Consider the following 18,512-nt stretch of genomic DNA (forward strand, 5'->3'; position numbering starts at 1 on the left):
GGGCTCACATACAGGGATCTGAACGTAGATGTCTTAATCTGAAACTGAATTCCATCTGAAGAGTCTCAGCCTCAGCAACCTGCTTGACAAGTTTCCCTGTGGTTCACAGCAGGTCTTGTTTTACAGTTTAAAGAAAATGACTGTCGGATTGTTGATAAGAAAAAAGACAACCCCCAAAAATTTAAAATGTGAAAGTACCAGATAAAAAATAAATTGTATCCACTTCAGAAATAAAGATTTCAAAACTAAAGCTTGAGATGTGAGAAACTTCAGAATTTCAGCCAATCATGCTGAAACTATTATGACTCTGAAACTTAGGATAACAACACTGAGGACTTTGGCACTCAAATATTTTTTTTTTAAAAAAAAGACCGACGAAAGTAACTATTTTCTAATAAGTTCTACCTACTCTTGAGTTACAAGGTTCCCAGGAAAGGAGCATTGCATTATAAAAAAAAAATTTAGGAAATACAGTGTAATTATAAATGTCTTGTTGACCCCTGAATTTATGGAGTCAGATATCTTAAAGGAAGCCTTGCAGGTAAGTACAGTTTGCCTTTCTACATTTTCTACTTGGTTAACACTTGTATTACAAGTGTCAAGATTACGCTATTAAAAGTAACTATATGATGCTGGTATCTGCCAATGCAGTATTATGCTATTTAAAGATACCTTTCTTTTTCACAATTTCCAGTGTTAACAGACAAAAAGCCAAAAAACCAAAAAAACCAAAAACCAAAAAACAAACAAACAAACAAAAAAAAACAAAACAAAAAAAACCCCACAACCAAATGAATAGAATTGGAAGAAGACTGAGGTTTGGAACTGAAATTGCTATCACTGACATTTCAGCTTCAGAAGAATTTTATAGGCATTTACTGAATTTGGTTTCTGTTTACATCCATGGTTTGGATTAAACAATACTGTCAAATTGTAAAATTATATGAATTAGTGCTACAACAGAATGAAATGAGACACAGATTATTTTAAAAATTGCTGCAATAGTGTGAGTTTATCATGAAAAGCTAGAATACCTACATTTATAGTGTTTAAAGCTGGTTTTTATTCCAGATCCTTTTCATTACATTATTCTACACATTCTTTGGAGATGCCTATTTACTTTCTTGCTTGGAGAAAATCGTGAATAAACATGCAAAATCCACTTGGAACTTTGGAAGTTCTTATGCTAACCGCTATCATCAGCCCAATACTTAGTAGAAAATACTGAGTGGGTTCACTTTCTTTCAAATGTTCTTTTCAGGATAGTATTTACACCCTGAATTAGTAGACTGCAATTTCTTGAAGAATGTAAAATGCATGCTTTGTAGTGCACTCCGTAGGATTCAGGTGTGCCTCTTCACAACTGCTCAAAGCAGAATCAGCTGCAGCACATTGCTCCAAATCTCATCCTGGCAGATTTTGAACGCCTTGAAGGCTGTTCAGAATATCCAGAGGAATGGGGACATTCAAAATCAGCAGAAGTGCCTTCCAACCCCAACTGTCCTGTGAGCCTGAAAACATCCTGCAGTCTGGAGAGTCCCTGGCATCAGCATCATTGTCCCTTGAGCCTGCACTGGGGCTGGAGCCCCGGTCTGGGAGTCCATGGACACAGATGGGCCACTCATTTGGCTTTTTATCATGGCTCATTTATCATCTGGTAATTGGATGAGAGATGCCTGCTGTTTATAACTCCCTTATACTACACTTGGTTTAAAACAAATAAGTAAGATTGGTAATGCAAGCATTTCCTCATGATATCTGAACAAAGAGTGAAGTTGTTGCAAGTGTTTCTGAAGGACATAGATAAAGAAATCAGAGAAACTGTTTCCATCTGCATGATTTTTTTTTAAAACAAGTGTCTTTCCATCATTACCTGCACTTACTGGTCATTTCCTGTCAAACTTGTAGGTCTAGGTTTCAGCCTTTTCTTGTGCTTCTTTCCCCAGTGGAATAGCTGAGCTTATATGGCTGTTCCCCTTGAAAATCTTCTAGGATTTAGGTTTAGTCCTCTTGTTCTTCCTCGGGAGACAGTGTGACCATCTTCCCTAAAATGGCACATCAAATACAGAACTCTTTGTTCTGTTAGGAGTCTTCTCCTGCACTTAGATGATTAGTAAATAACATCCTGCTTTCAAGAGATAAAAAATTGATTTCTGGTGATTCACTCTAGCTGCTTCTTCTCAAGTAAACTCTCACATATGTGTTGGGAAAATTCTAAGCAATTTTCCAGTAAATAAAGGCATTGTGGTAACTCAGTCATACTGTTCTATTATCCAAAGACTCTGTCTCTTCCTAAAAATAAATAGGACTTTTAGATTAGGAAGTAATTTCCTGAAAGTTCTCCTATGCTAAGAGTTATATTGCTTAGATAAACCAGGTGTGGGGGTTTTAGCTGATAAACAGAGGAACTGCAATTTTCTGAAGGGAGAAATATAAGGCTGAAACAGTGAAGCATCTCTTGAGGAAAATTCTCCTAAGGTTTTTAGGTGTAGAAGAAAACACTGTGCCTGTGACTTATATACTTCATATTGTCAACCTGTTTGAAAAAAGAAGTTGCATCATCTTGCACATCTCTCTATAGAGAATATTTTAAGGTATTCCAGTAGATTTTGAAAGTAAGTGCCAGAAAAATTGCCAGCATGTTATATGTGAAGAGTTGAGACAACAGGAAGCTGTGTTCTTGTCTTAGTACTGTCTAAAGGCAGCAGTGGTTTAAGGCAGAGTGGAAATGGAGTCCAGACAGTGTCTGGGCAGTGATTTAAGGACCTGACACGATTGCGGGTAACGATGCCTGCGACCTCTCAGAGTGTGCATTGCTTGGCTTAGTTTAAAAACTTTGGTAATTATAAATGTCACATTTACGATACGTTGATCTGACTAAAATGTTAATATTTTATGTTCTTGTTTTAAGAGTAAATTTGAAAAATTATTTGGTTGGGGTTTGTTTTTTTTTTTTAGATTCATTTTAAGCAGCTCATGAAAAATGCTTCACCATCTTGTAATGGTTTTCTGGGCTTTTGCTGCCTTGCGGCTGACTGCTTAATGTTCTTTGATTTTGCAAGAATCACGATTATTGAAAAATCTGTTCTAAATATTTTAATGTTGTAGAACATATTGATGTTTATACAAGTCAAAGTAAAACTGTACTATGTTCTGAAAAGACATTAGCCATTGGATATGTTTGGCTGCATTTTGTTGATTTTTTCAATGTGTGTCTTTGTTGTGGCAAACTAAATTGTATAAATGTAATAATGGATCGATGAGGATCAAACCAGGTTATTGCTCACTTCTAAATAATTTTTATGACATGTAATTGTTCTTTGTGAGTAGAGAATGCAATCGATTTAACTTTTTCTGACAGAAATTGAGTTTGGGCCTAAACAGCCTCACACTTGTAGAGATGGAAATGTTTGAGCCAATCACAGAACATGCCATATCATATTTTATTGTTTCACTTAATATATTGGTGTAAAACCCTGATGTGATGTACTAAATAGTGCTTGAGCAGCACCACCCGAGTAAAGGCAGCAGCTTGCTGCTTGTGCATGCGATGTGCTCAGTGTTGACTGCTGCTATCTCTGCTCACATTTGTTGATATTTATAAAAATTTGTTCTTTTGGTTCCTTAAAAATTCCATGCTTGAGAAATTCTTGTATTCATACAGGGTGAGGCAGTAAAATTGTAGGTGAATGATTTAACTTTCAGAAGGTCGGAATCTTACCTGTTTTTCAAGAACTTTATTATGTACCTGTGTTTTGTGTCATATTTTCCATGATGAGCAAAAGATAGAGGAAAAGTCCTAAAAAAAAATCTTTGAATCAAAATAGCGACAAATATTTAAAGAGGTTTGTGGGTTTTTTGTTACATGGCATTTTCAAGAATAGGATATGCTTTATCTTTCCGGACAATAACGGTTGTAAGATCTTGATTTATTCTAAGCAGCATCTTTTTCCCTGAGTACTCCCATCAAGGATCTTCCAAGAAAACAGCAGAGATACAGTACTTTGCTGTTCTGACACTTGTGTCTTGTGCCATGCATAATTGCATATAATAAAAGTGACTTCTGACGCAGGAATTTTGTAGAGACAGTGGAAAAATAGGGGACCTCTGTCCTTCAAATGAGATAAAATGGTTTTGATTAGAAACCCTTCTAGTTTGATAGTGGTGGCAGGAAACACCAGCTATGACAATCTTGTGAGGAAATCTCAGAGAGAAACTTGTGGGTGGCAAGGAGCACAGCAGTGAAAATGCTCAGCTCTCGTAGCCATACTCTCATCTGTGGTGTTTCCTCCAGAGGCAATTCCCACACATATTTTGAGGTATAGGAAAGGACTGAGCCCTAATGTGAGGTGATTTGTCTCTCCAGGGCTGGAGGTACCCTTTTCCCGTGAACAGGTATCTCCTTCCTCCTCTCTATCACTATATTTATATGTGAAGGAAATAGAACGGAAATTTTTGTCTTAGCCTTATTAAAAGATATTTGCAGGTTTGTACATGAAGAGACATATTTTAACCCAATTTAGACATGTGTCATCATGTAGTCTGAATAACCACTTTCTGTACTTCCTTGACAAAGTCTTTTCAGTAATATTCCTGTTGTATGTTTAATTGTAAAATTATGTTATTCCTATAATTTTATAGCATAGAATGTTTATAATATACACGCTCAATAATCAGAGGTAATACAAGTGTTGGGATTTGACTTCTGTGTTTGCTGTTGTTGTAAAGTCAAATATTAAGGCCATTTTTTTTATTATTATTAGAATGTGGTAATGAGGTGCTTAGTAATAAATGTAGCTGAGTGAAGCAAAATTCTAGGTAAGCAAATTCAATTTTTTCTGCTTCATGATATAAGCTGGTGGTAGTAAGTAGTAGAGATCAGAAAGGATTGTGTGAGTTTTTTCCTTCTTTGACATCCACTGAAATCAAACTCTGAATCAAGTAGTACCAGCTTATCTACCTAGGTGATGCATTTAATTGTCAATAACAATTTTCATGCTAGGAGTTGGATACTGAGCTAGTATGTAAGTAGGTTTCCACAATCAGGCTGAACATTGTTTTCAGTACGGTTCTGTTTCATAGTACAATCTTGAAAAAACACCCCAGGAAATGCAAAAAAAAAAACATTTTAGTGAATGATAATTCTATTTTGGAGAATTCCAATTTAACCTGTTTTTGAAGAGCAGAAGACCAGATACACAAAAGAGCTCAGATCTCCAAAATGCCTTTAAAGTAGACATTTAAGTAACAAAGTCTAAATTCAATCTGTGAAGAACCTTTCAGATTTTCCCAGAAGTCTGAATTATCACTATTGAATTTATTCATTCCTCAAAGCTCTGCTTTTCTTTGCATCCCCTGTTGTGTCCATCTTCTCAAGGCTCAGCAATGTGGTGTCTGTTTGCTTTGCACCAAGTGCCTGTCAGTACTTGTTTGAAGCTTCAGGTTTACATCTGACCAGCATGCCTCTCTTGATCCAGGAAGTGTTTTTTTACCACCTCTCTTTTATGCCTGCTGCATTTGTCCATATACAAAAATGATTCCATGTTTTCAATTCTGCATTAGTTTATATTAATGAAAATTATGTACCATGGCTGATTGCATTGCACAGTCTACATATGCTGCTGACCTGCAGCATCATACAGGATGCAGGAGACTTGCTGCTTCCTACCCCCAAGGAAGGATATTCTGTATACAGATGACGAATTTGAGACAATTTTTTTGAAATGTCCTCTTTTTATAACTTGCCTTTCTTTTTAAAATTTGGTGGAAACCGGACATCAAAATTAGTAGGAGTAATGGAAATAGAGGAACAGGGCATTTCAGATGGGTTCTTTCATTTGAAACTAGTTTAAAATTAGGAGGGGCTCCTATTTTTTATGTCACTTTATATAAACCATTTAGTTGCTTTAGAGCATGTGAACAAGAACTGAGAAATGTGCACTTGGCTGCAATTTTCTGTCAGATAGAGCACCCCAGCTCTTTTGGAGGTGTTCTGCATCACAGGGAAGTTACAGACTTTGTCAAGCAGGTACAATGTGTTTAAAAATCTGTGGTAGTAATCTTCAGTGTCCTTGTATCCATTTTAGCTTTGGCTTGACTGTTTCACCAGTAGCACATTCCTAGAGAATATCATTTACATAGGATGAGATTTTCCAAGAAACCTTTAGTTCCTCACTAATATGGAACATAATGTTACTAGGGCAGCTCTTTAAAGCACCTACTGTCTAGTCTCATTCTGCTGTTGTTTCACTTCAGGTTATTTAAATATTATTTGTTGGGCTTTTTTCAAAGATAGGGAAGGTGTCATGTTATATCTTCTTAATCCCTTATGACACCATTAATGTTCATTTGATTGGTTTAATTAAATACTGCAAGTTACGAAGCTTTTAAAATTAAAATTTCTTAAATGTTATCTTTTTGAACTGTTCAGGTAACTTCTTCATCCCTAAGTGGGTTCCTGAGGTTTTTCTGTTCCTGTTGTTCCTAGAACCACTCATGCTTTAAGTACTGTAAATAGAATCCTTGAGGATGTTTGATAGCATATCTTACCCAAGTCTTTGAAAGACCTTGACCCAAGAGCTTTTAAAACTTAATTTCCAAAGTAATCACGTGCACTGTAAACATCAGGATATGGCAGAGAAGCTACGTGGACTAGTTTTCTTGAATGGATCAGAATTGCTGTCTGTGTGGGGTACATGTTTCAACTCCTATATTTTTTTCAGTGTAATTAGCTATTACTTTGAGAATAAAAACACAGCCTTTTTGTGCTGAAACATCTAGAAGTTTTTCTTTTACCTCTCATGAAATAGGCATGTAATACTAATGGATAAATTTGTTTTATCTGCGAAGAGTTGCAGCATGCTGTCTAAATGTATGCATATTACAGTCAGCAGAGGCTTTTAGGAGCAATTACGGTGTTTCTTTTCTGAAAAATCTTTCAGTGGCCTAATTAGACAGAGCTCCTACAGCAGATACCTGTAGTCAAATTAACAACATTTGTTCACCCTCTTAATTTTCCTTCATAGTCCTAGTAACTATTACTATTATTAATAGAATTAGAATTAATAAATAGAACAGTACTATAACTCAGTAGTAGAAATATAATTAGTAAAATAGGTTGTTCAGTTTATTTCAAACCATTGTTTCCAGGTGCTTTTATTTTAATTGGGATCAGGTATTTTACCAGTTCATGTGTTACAATGATTTGGAATGAAAAATGGAGTAAATGTTTGTGTTAGTCAATAATTGGTTATGCACATGTCTTCACGTATTCCAGAATGGTTTCATTTTTACATCCAATCTGGCCTTTGTATGCTGTTAATAGTGGGATATTGCTGTTTGTGTATTTTAAGAGCTGTGAAGTTTGGTAACGGTGTATAAGGTAGATCTAGCTCATCAGGTGCTCAGGCAGCCTCCTGCCTGTCTGCTCACAAGCCCTCACCCCGTGCCTTTAAGGCTTCCTGCCCGTCCCATTGCTGAGGTTCAGTGCTGCATCATTGAGGGAATAGACCTGGGCTAGGCTACGATGGTTGGCTCTGTTTTGTCCATGTGCTAAATGCATTCCTGCTCACACAACAAGAGAGAAACTTAGGAGACACATGTGATCTATGATTTGGTGAGTGGAGGATGCTAGAGGAATGCAAAGGCAGGTGGACATCAGGAAGTTATCACAAGTGTACAGTAGGCATGGTTGAACACTGCTAAATGAAGTTACTGATTCCTGTTTTGGACAGGTTTCCCATAAGGTGACCAATTTTTAAAAGGAGGCACAGAGAACCTACTTTCCTAATATTGTATTCTTTATGGGTGTTTGAGCTTTGAAGCCCAAAAACTTTTGGCAGCCAAAATCACGGGTCTAACTATAAGCCTTAGCCACATACTGGCACAATATTTTCAGTTCACCTCACAAAGATAAGCACCCATATTCATACTGTGGGTAGATAAAAAATTGCTAGGACTTCAGAATAACTGTGAAACAAGAGTCACAGGAAAAACACTTCTGAAAATTTCGCTGGTATATATTACAAGGTGTTTAAATATGAACTTTTGGCATTTAACTCTAGTGCTTTTGTACTGGGGATCCTAATTGTGACATATTGCTGCGTGTGGGTTTGTATTGCACTTGGCCTGATTACTGAGATATTTACCAGATTTTCAATTAATTTTTTTGCATTGTGAAATTCCTTTTGGATGCTTTTTTTCCCTCCCTCTGATGCTCAGGGTGAAAAAAAGGCAAGAGGAAAGGCACAAGTCTTGCTCATTTCCATTTCTTTGCTTTTATTTTACAGGAGACACATGAAATTGTGGCTATCAAGAAATTCAAAGACAGTGAAGGTAATCTTTTTTTCTGCATGATCTTTAATGTCAGTAACTACGTTGTTAATATCTATCCAGTTAAAATGAGAAGTCTCATATAGCAAGATATGATTTTAAAAGCACAATGATTTATTAGCTCTGTAAATATTCAAGGCACTTGATCTTTCATACCTTCCTAGAGACTAATTAGGTAACTACCTTTCTTTCTTGATGCTTCTGTCTTAATATGGATGAGATTGTGATGCTGTACGTGGTAGTAAGATCTACCATTTGGAGATTGGATGTGACCAGAAGATGTAAAAAGTCCTCTTGTAACAGTGACTTGCAGAGTCCTTGTGCTTTATCACCCTTCATCTGTGAGAGCGGATCTAAATGTCAGGGCAACTTGAAGTTGTAAATGGAGGAGACTGAAAGAAGTAGTTGAGAAGTTCAGGCACAGAAAGATAAATCTGGGAGCTCTCAATCTGTGGAAGGAGCTGGGTGGTGAGGCAGCTGCTCTGTCCTCACTTCAGTGGGCTTCAGTCTCCTCAGGAAACTTGCTCCTTGCCCCTTCACAGCAGACCTTGTGTGCTCTGCAGCATTGCTGAGTTTGCTGAGAAGGAGGAAGAGCCAGTTTCTGCAAGGATTAGTCTTGCTGGCAAAGAGGGTGGCGAAAGGCAGGACACAGAAATTACTCTGAGTGCTCCACACACACATTCCTCACCCAGCAGTAAAAAACCCAGAGAACTCTACCAGGCACTGCTGGCTCTGTGACCCGTGTTTGTTGGGGGACAGGGAGTCGCTGTATCCTATCATAGCAACACTGGCAATCGACCTTGAGAGCAGCTGTGTACCTTGTGTGCACCCTGGGTGTGCCGTGAGCCCCAGAGGTGTGCACACCCAGGAGAGGTGGGAAGTGTGAGAGGAGCCATCCTGGTGTGATGCGATGCTGCTGTGGTTTGCCCTGTGCCGAGGCTTTAGCCAAAAGTGAGCAATGTTATTTAAAAAAACAGCACTCACTTTATTTTAGCAAACTTTCTTTTTTGCTGTCCTCCAGGACTGCTGGTGGCCACGAAGGTGGTGTTTGTTACAAGGGCTATATTTTTCAGTCAGTCAGATGCAACAAGGTCTGATTTACATCTTGTTTTGCACAGTGCAGTCTCTGCTTGGCATGTCATTTTCCCAGACTTGAAGAGTATACTTGATAAATGTTTCAGCTCTGCTGTTCAGAAATCTGTTTTAAATCCCTGTAAAGGATGTAGAAGATAGTTTAATTGTGGTAACTATTTTGACCAGATTGTGAGAGTATCTCAGAATTGCTTTTTGGAATTTGCTGTGGCTATTCAGTACAGATCCTAGGAAGTAAACCTCAGTACTAAACAGGATTATTATATTAGCTTGTCTACCAGAAAATGGAAACAAAAAAATACAGCACTGCCATTAGGTCTGGCTTTCTGAGGGTATTATATAATGCCAGTTTACATGACTGATGACTGCTTTTCAGATTTGTAGCTAGTTGTTTACGAGTTTCTGGAAATATGACAGAAGGTCTTTTGATGGATTTGATTCAGCCCATTTCACATCTGTCTTGTTAATATGGTAGTTCATTAGAAGTTTGAATATTCTGTAATTGTTTCTATTGACATTTTTGTTTCACTGAATTTTTGCCGTTGTTTGACATATGAATACTAAATGTGCTGGGAAGTGACTGTCTTGTTACAGATGAGATTATGCAATCAGGCTGATGCAAGCCAACATCAAGCATTCAGTTTTAAAATGAAAAGATTTAGATTGCTCTAAATTATATATATTTTTAATCAAAACATTTGTGATTATAGTATTTTGTTTTCCTTTTCTCTCCTGCTTCACTCAATTTTTACTTTTTCCCCTCTCTCTTCTGATGATGACTAGTGCGCTTGCATGACCGGTGTTATTCACTCTCCCCTGCAAACATCTCCTTGCTTTCTGCTTTGGAAAAACAATTTCTCTTCCTTGTTTCTTCTTCCTGTGTCTCTAACTGTCCTGTACATGACCTCTAAATGTGATTTAGCTTTGAATTTATGCAAGCAACTTTAGTTACTCTGCTGTGGATAACAGTTCTAAGAGATTAAGTATGCTGTTTCTGTATGTGCATGAGCAAATTTACTGAATTAATGGATATCATTTTACTAAATGAAAAATAAAGCCTAATATAGTCAGGTTTACTTCACATATTGCTAGTGTCCTTTAGAACCTACTTAGTTCAGGGCCCCTTAATAAGCAGTGTATGAAGCCTTAGTGAAGTGCTCCTCCTTTCTTGAACACCTCTCAGACAATTAAATTGTCAAATCAGTTAAATTAAAATTAAATTTAATTGATGAAACAGTTAAATTTCTTGACTCCTCTGAATTAGATTCAAGACTGTTGCATCAGTACTTACTCTACTGCCTTCTGTGGCTGCTACACTGGTCTGGCATTTGCCGAATTCCTTTTGAAAGCCACGTGAGGAACGTACAGGACTTAAAAATCTGTGCTTCAGTCTTAAAATTTGTCATGGCTTTTGGAAAATAAAATTACTACAGATTCAAATACATTTGTTTGGTGTTGTTCAAAGATGAGCTTTGCATTCCAGTGTTTCTGCTGAGGACAGCCTGCCCTTGTAGTTTATGTATGTGATCCTTATTTGCGGGGTAGAGCATGTACACACACATGAATGTTTTTTGAAGCATATTAGTTGACTTCATAATAAAAAAAGATGGAAATGCAAACAATTTGTTTCTTATGACATTCTCTGCCATAGAAAACCTTTACGGTAGTGATGAGAAATCAGTGAGCATTGCATAATAAGTACAGTCATCACTGACCTCTCTTCCAGTGCAAAAGTATGCAGACAACAGAGAGTCCACACTTTGAAATAAGCTTTTTTTCCTCTGTAATGTCTAAAACCAGAGAATTTAATCAGGGGTTCAAAACAAATCTTTATAACACTTTTTACTTGTTTTGTTTTTCAATCAGCTTACTATGTCACTTTTGCTTTACACTCTAGAAAATGAAGAAGTCAAAGAAACCACTTTACGAGAGCTTAAAATGCTTCGCACTTTGAAACAGGAGAACATTGTGGAGCTGAAGGAAGCCTTCAGAAGAAGAGGAAAATTATACTTAGTTTTTGAATATGTGGAAAAAGTGAGTTGAGTTTGTAGTAACCTTACTACAGTTAAATCATCAGCTTATTGAAACTGTCTTTAAAATTGCTTTTATTTTTAAAAATTAAGCTATCCTAATCTCGAAAGAGAAGCAGCAGAAACTTTAATGTGATAGGAGTTGTAATTAGATATTTTTTGTGAGATGGCAACACTTGTTACTGTTGTTTTTACATCATGTGATGGTATTTTTTAAAAAATTCTTCCATTTGTGAATGCCAACATTTTAAAAATTATGCAGACTGGAATACGTGTGATTTGAAGAAAAATTTTCATCTGAACTCTTTAATCCAGTTTAATTGTAAAGCTGGATAACTGTCCTGTGTTATGTTGTGTAATGAGTCTTGACGTAGTCTTTCAAAACAAGATCATAGACTTTTGACCTTGGAATCTCTTTCAACTTTCTCCACCCTTCCCTGTTAAAAATAGGATTTGTTTGTGTATTTCTGTAACAAGGCCACTATCAATAGTTGCTTAGAGGGATTTGGCAAAGACCACTGTCATTAACTCCCATCCTGACCTCATTTTGAACGTATTCCAGAATTTCCTTAGATTGGCCTATTACTGCCAAGCCTCCTGATCTGTTTCCAGGGAGAAACAACCTAGAACAGATTGGTCTTTTGCCATTTTTGCAACCTTCCTGATGAAGGTAGACCTTCCCTCTGAATTCTAACCATTTAGCATTTCTCCATGGAGGCAGTTAGATGGCGTTCAGATGCATAGAGTAAAATAAAATGCAGGTTTAAATATGTGTATAGCCTTCATGAGATACTGTTCTTTTGACTGAAATTTTCATTTAATTTCCTGGCAGTGTGGTGTTGAAGTCTAGCTGAGTGCTAGTCCTCTGCAGTCAATTTTCTCTCATCTAAAAATTTCTCACCCTAAATGCTGTCTCCTTTGTGTCAAGTTGACAACTTATTTTGTCGTATGACTTGACTACATAATGTTACGTGACCTCTATTAACCCACAGTTTGGCAGAAATCAGTTTTGGTTTTCACCAGCAGGTCAGCAACTTCTAGTGTGGTGGATCTTACTCGGATCTAACATTCAAAGCTTGACTTGTTTCACCCATGTTCCTTGTAATTGTTCCAGACACATGAAATGTCTTTGATCACACACCAGCTTAGAACATACATTTAATTTTCTGTTATAGCTGACTTGGCTAAGCTATCTGGAGAAGTGGGTTGAAAGAGCAGCATAAGTAAAAGATACTTCATTCATCTGATAAGGGGTATATATTTTAAAAATTGTTAATATTGGTAAAAACACCAGGCTGCAATATCTAACATTATTTGCTTCAGAATAAAATAATTTTGTGATAAAGGTAGACATCATGTGTAGTTTATACATAATGTCATTCCTGTATTAATGTTCACCTTTCTTTTCAGTTAAATTTTGAAGTAAATGAACATTTCTTATTTTTAGATCTCTTAGGTAGTGCCACCCATAGTTTCTTTGAAGGCCAGGATGTTTCTTAATTCTTTGGATGAGGGGAGAGTAGAAAGAATTAAATAAAATGTGATGGAATGGACTAATTTTTTTGTTTACCTGGTAATGAGCACTTTGTGTCCTTTGGGTAATGTTAACTCCGCAATACTGAAAATCCAGATTACTTAAATTCACATTTAGTCTAATCTCCTTTATTCATCATCCCCTTAGTTAATGTCTTCATATAGGATTATGTCTTCCTGTGTTGATGCTATTATTTTGTTTTGTATTTGTAGCACTAACTTCTTGACTTACTTATCCAGATCTACAGCCTTCTGTGTGGACAAGAATCCAACTAAAATCAAATATGGTTTCTTAACAGAAAATTCCTTTCCTCAGATCTGAAGTCTGTTTGTAAGAAAACTTACACTCAAGCACATAAGTTCCAGTATTTACTCCCAAACTGCAAAACTTAGAAATGTTTTCAAACATTACCAAAATCTCTACTGTTCATTAAAACATCTTTCAAGATAAACATCAAAAAATTTACTGTACAGCTAAAGAAAATGTTTGTCAAAGACAAGGTAAATTTACTTTTAATGAAAAATCTACAAATGCTCAAATCCATAATTAAATGAGTTGTGTAAGGCAATATAGCCAAAATACTCCTATTTTGGTGTTCAGTAAATAAGACTTTTTTTTCCTCTCTTGAAATGGGCTGTTTGCTGCCCATTATTATTTCAGAAATCAGCATACAAACTTCATTGTACTTCTAATTGTGCAAAATTAGAGACATTTGCTAACATAATGGGAATCTAAGTGTTCTTTTTCGAAGGGGAAATATACTAGTATAAACACTAAACTTATTTTCTTTCCTATTTATATCCATGAAGTAGTTGATCCGTAGTTCCATGATTGCGGTAGTGTAGTTGCTGTAGTGCCAAGATGTCCAAGATCACTATAGCTGATCTGTAGCTACAGGATACTCCCTGGGTTTCTATTTATGCCCCTGTGAGGCATTTTTATATCTGTTACTTCATGTGCACTAAGAGGCTTGTGTTGTTTTATCCCCATCCATATACAGACACCGTTGGTGATTCATCGTGGCCCTGCAGCGTCAAAGTGGCAGAACTAACTTAACCAAGAGAACGGTGTGTTAAAGCACTGTTGAATATTTACAAAATGCTTTGGTCTGCTAAACTTTTTGTATGGCCACGCACCTGGCCTGGTGTTTCTGTTTAAGCAACGTTTTGTAACAAAATGACTTTTTAGGTGTTTCAGGGAAAGTGGTTTGATGACAGTCTTTTAAGGACTGGTGGTTCACTTTTTAGGATTGTTGTCTTCACAAGTGTTTTCTCCAGAACGGAGACAGCTAGGAGAATGCTTCTGATTAAAATTCACTCCCCGAATGTTAAACTACTGATTTTCCATAGCTGAGCTCTGGAGCCCAAATACATTTCTTCATAAGGCTAAAGGCATGTTATCTTCCAGCAGCTAGAGTATAGCTCTTTTAAATAATGTGTCTTTTAAACATTTAGAATATGCTTGAATTGCTAGAAGAAATGCCAAATGGAGTTCCACCAGAGAAAGTGAAAAGCTACATCTACCAGCTAATTAAAGCAATTCATTGGTGCCATAAGAATGATATTGTTCATCGAGGTAAGTGTGCCCTTCTCCCCATGGAATGAGGGCCTTTCTAAAGGGAAACATGTTACAGCTTGAAGTCATTTGCATTTAACAAAAATATAAGCAATTGCTTTATATCAACAGAAAAAAGAATGTAAATTTGGCTGGGTCTGAAGTCTGCTGCATGGCTCCAGATTGTTTTTAAAACAAAATTCATCTGCATAAAGGGTTTGCTGTCCACTGTCTTTGGGAAGTGGTAATCATGACAAACTGTAACTGCAGGAACAGACGTTGTCTAAGGAAAAGGATTTTTAAAACATTTCATGGTGCTCAGTCATTTCACTTTTGAATCTGCTAATAGAATATTAGAAGAAAAATAACCTAAAACTTAAAACTTGGTCCCCCATGTTTTATTTCCAAAGGCAGCTCCTCCCAGCTCCCTTGAGTTTCAGCACTGTATATTTACTTCCTTCTGAAGCTTCAAGCACATAAAATATGTATCTTGATGTATGATCCGGTTTATGTATTTTATCCTGATTCAATAAAATTGTATTTTGCTTTGTGACTTCGCAAGAGTAGCATTTTTCATTTATATTTTCAATAAGATAAAATTCCCACATAGTGTACTTTTTACATTTAAGGTCAGCATGATTCTTAAAATATTTTCAAAATGTAATTTGAAAAATACACTGTGTGTATAATATAGGAATGAAAAAAGGGCTTCAAACTGGGCAAGACACTTTTTCTAAACAAATTACAAGAGGTGATCAAATGGTCATTATAACTGAAAATTTTGAACACAACATACTTAATATTTTATTGGTTAACTGGGTAATTGAATACCAGTCCTTTCTTTTATTTTTCAAAATGAAATATGGAGATTGGTTTTCTGCCCAGGAATATCTGTAAGCACATTTTATCTTTCCATATTTTGTTGGGAAACACTTTAAAAGACTTCAAAAGGCAGAAAATTAATTCTGCATGTTCACAAGCTGAATTGCTGGAAGCTGTTTCAGCAGTTGCTCTTATAATGCTTCATTTATGATTGCATGAATATCTCTAAATAAGTTTTAATGAAATAATATTTGTTGACAAAGTCCAAAATTAAGAGAAGTTAACAGCTTTTTTTTTTTTTTCACCCACTCTCATACTTCAGATATCAAGCCAGAGAATCTCTTAATAAGCCACAATGATGTTCTGAAGTTGTGTGACTTCGGTAAGTTTGGAAGATAACTGCTGCTTATATTTTTAAAGAAAATCTGTTGCAGTACAGTTTTGCCTTATTTTGTAAGAGCTCTATAGTATGTACTGTCTAAAAGTCTTCTAGCAGTCAGAGTTGATTACTGCTTCAGGGGTGGGGCTAGTATTTTAATTTGAAAGATTTATGGTCATAATTTGCATACCCTGTGAAATACCTGTGTTAACATGTCAATAGAAACACTGCATTTCTCTCTTCCTGTATTAGACAAGGTTTCTGCTTTTGATGTTGCTGAGGCTCACCTGAGAAAAGCACAGATGATGAGCTGATTAGGAGGCTGGCAAAACTATAGGTTTATTTGGCTTATGTATTAAAAAAAAGATAATTACTACTTGTTTAGCAGAGACACAGTAAACTTGTACTTTTTATATATATTTTTTGAACCATTGGCTTTTGTGGAATGTTATGTGTGTTATTATAGGTTCTATAGGAATAGGAATTATATAAGTAAGGAATATATACTTACATATACCTGTAGTTGAGGAATATATATAAATTTTTATATAATCCACATGTGATTAATGACTGAATGACTGGAGGTGAGAGCCAGAGCTGTACATGTTAGGTTAACTCTGATGTTTCCTGACCTACCAATGCCTATTGAATGTCAGCTTTAAGGCTTTGAAGAGTCATCTCGCAAGTACAAGGCGAACTTTGCCTGTGTGAGTAATCCAAGAGGACAACAGGGCAGAACGTTCCAACAATCTGTATTTTTATTCTATATGCTACATAAGCACAGAATAAAATATTGTTCCCTCTGAAAAGCTTACAGTTTGTCTTGGTAAATAAAAGCTAGTTCCATAGTGTTACCCCAATGGCGCTTTTCAGTAAGAACAGTTCGAAAGCTGTCATTTCAAACCTCTGCAATTTTGAATGAAAAGAACTGCTAACAAAATAAAATCAAAAGAGTTTTTAAGGAAGACAAGAAAGGTGTTTGTCATTTGCAGTGCTGCTTATTTCTTTTAAGCATTTTTGCTTAAACATTCAGAAATAATAACCATTGTCAGAAAAAAATTGAATATTTGGTCCATATAAGTTCTTTGAATTCAGTGCCATTTGTTCTGCAGTGTAAGGTACTGCACAGAACATCGGGATACTCTAGTGTGGTGCCCTTGGTGCCTTTGCCCTTTCGGCAGCCAAGGTCTCCCGTCTGCACTGCTGTGTTTGCCCTCCCTCCCCTTACACTGATGTGATTACCAGCAAACCCCACTGCGGGACCAAGCCCCTGCCCTGTGCAGAGCTCAGCACCCGGCATGGGCAGCGCCTGTCCCTGCACGCTCTGGGCTAACGTCATCACAGGCAGGAACAGCCAGCGGTGGCATGGAGCACGAGTGCGTCCTCATGGGAGCTTCCTGGCCCTCCCTGCCTCCTTCTCTTTTGGGTGAGGGATGTCCCTGCTTGAAAGTAATGTCATTAGAGTTGTCACATGACATCAGCCGACAGATCTTTGCATGTGTACTTGTGTCAACATCCTCTGCGCAGAACTGCATGAAAATAGAAAGCCAGACAGATGGTGTGGTGGTGTTTTGGACTTCAGTTTTCGCACCGGATAGAGATGATGTGAATTCTGCCAGCAGTGTTCTGTGTGGTCTGCTGGCTTGCTCACGCTGTGTGCTCCAGCCACGCTCTCTTTCTGCTGCTGGAAAAGATGTGCAATCACAGTGCACTCGGAGTGATCAGCGTGACATCAAAGAAGGCAAACTGTTACCGGTATTTCTGTTCTTAATGTTCATGTGGGTTAGTTTTAACTTCAATTGGCCTTTCGGTTTTAGTTGAATTTAAAATTCTGAGCAACCCTTGTAAGGTGGAATCGGTTTTAATTTTTTAGTGGTATTGCTAATTGACATAATTGCTAGTAGCTTAAGCTATTACTGTAAAATACATGTCAGAATGGTGTTAACCACAAGTGTTTCCTGAACATGAGGAGATTAGGATATAAGAGTTTGCCTTGTAGCAGCATTTAACATATGCTGCCTGACTACTTTATTTAACTCATGTTTTGGATTTCATGGGTACTTGCCACAGACAACATCATGTTCTTCATGTGATTACAAATACAAAGAAAAGGAGAATGCACCCATTTCCAATAGCCCAGTGGACAAAACCAGTTTGAACAGAAAAGTTCATAAATTTTTTTATGAGATAATGCTTCATAATCCTTGTGCCATGTGTTCTGTACATACCGTGCTAAATAAAATTGAGATTGGTTGTTGTGCTTGCCTGGACACATGTTGTGTGGGTGTCATTTCTTCCAATAGAAGTGGAGAAAGAGAACAGTACATAGTGCCGATTACAGCAGATGCATCTGACTGTTGGAAATAATTTGGTTTTATGACTAGCATGTTTGCTGTTTCAACACCAAGGCTTCAAAATTGCTTGTTTTAGCAACCTCTTAATTTCTGTATGGTGTGTAAGCATAGAAATCATGAAAAATGGGACTGGAAAAGACCTCAAGAAATCCTCTAGTTTTTCCACCTACTCAAAAAAAGGATTAGGAATGTCTGTGTCATCCTTGACAGATCTTTGCTTAGTATATTCTTAAAATTCTGAATAATAGAGGTTCCCTAGCGTTACATGTCATTAAGATTAGAGTGCTTTACCTTATGTCTAACTTAAATGTGCCTTGTTTCTCTGTAAGAAGCTGACAGCCTCCTCCTTTTTTTTGTTACATCTTTTTCCTTGACATCTCTCCTACCATCTTCTGAGTTGTTTAAAGTCCTTTCCT

The 18,512-nt window shown here is 36.8% G+C and overlaps 1 protein-coding gene across 4 annotated transcripts in view; it reads left to right on the forward strand.

The window, feature by feature from the left end:
• Positions 1-18,512, forward strand: part of CDKL5 (cyclin dependent kinase like 5) — a 123,322-nt gene that overhangs the window by 66,641 nt on the left and 38,169 nt on the right. For all 4 annotated transcript variants that reach the window (XM_040091232.2, XM_040091241.1, XM_040091259.2 and 1 more), the window contains 4 exons: positions 8,289-8,334; positions 11,321-11,457; positions 14,442-14,562; positions 15,686-15,745. In XM_040091232.2, coding sequence (XP_039947166.1) covers positions 8,289-8,334; positions 11,321-11,457; positions 14,442-14,562; positions 15,686-15,745 — 364 coding nt within the window. The remainder of the gene's footprint in view (positions 1-8,288; positions 8,335-11,320; positions 11,458-14,441; positions 14,563-15,685; positions 15,746-18,512) is intronic.

The sequence above is a fragment of the Hirundo rustica genome, chromosome 2 (assembly GCF_015227805.2).
Source record: "Hirundo rustica isolate bHirRus1 chromosome 2, bHirRus1.pri.v3, whole genome shotgun sequence".
NCBI classification, from domain to species: domain Eukaryota; kingdom Metazoa; phylum Chordata; class Aves; order Passeriformes; family Hirundinidae; genus Hirundo; species Hirundo rustica.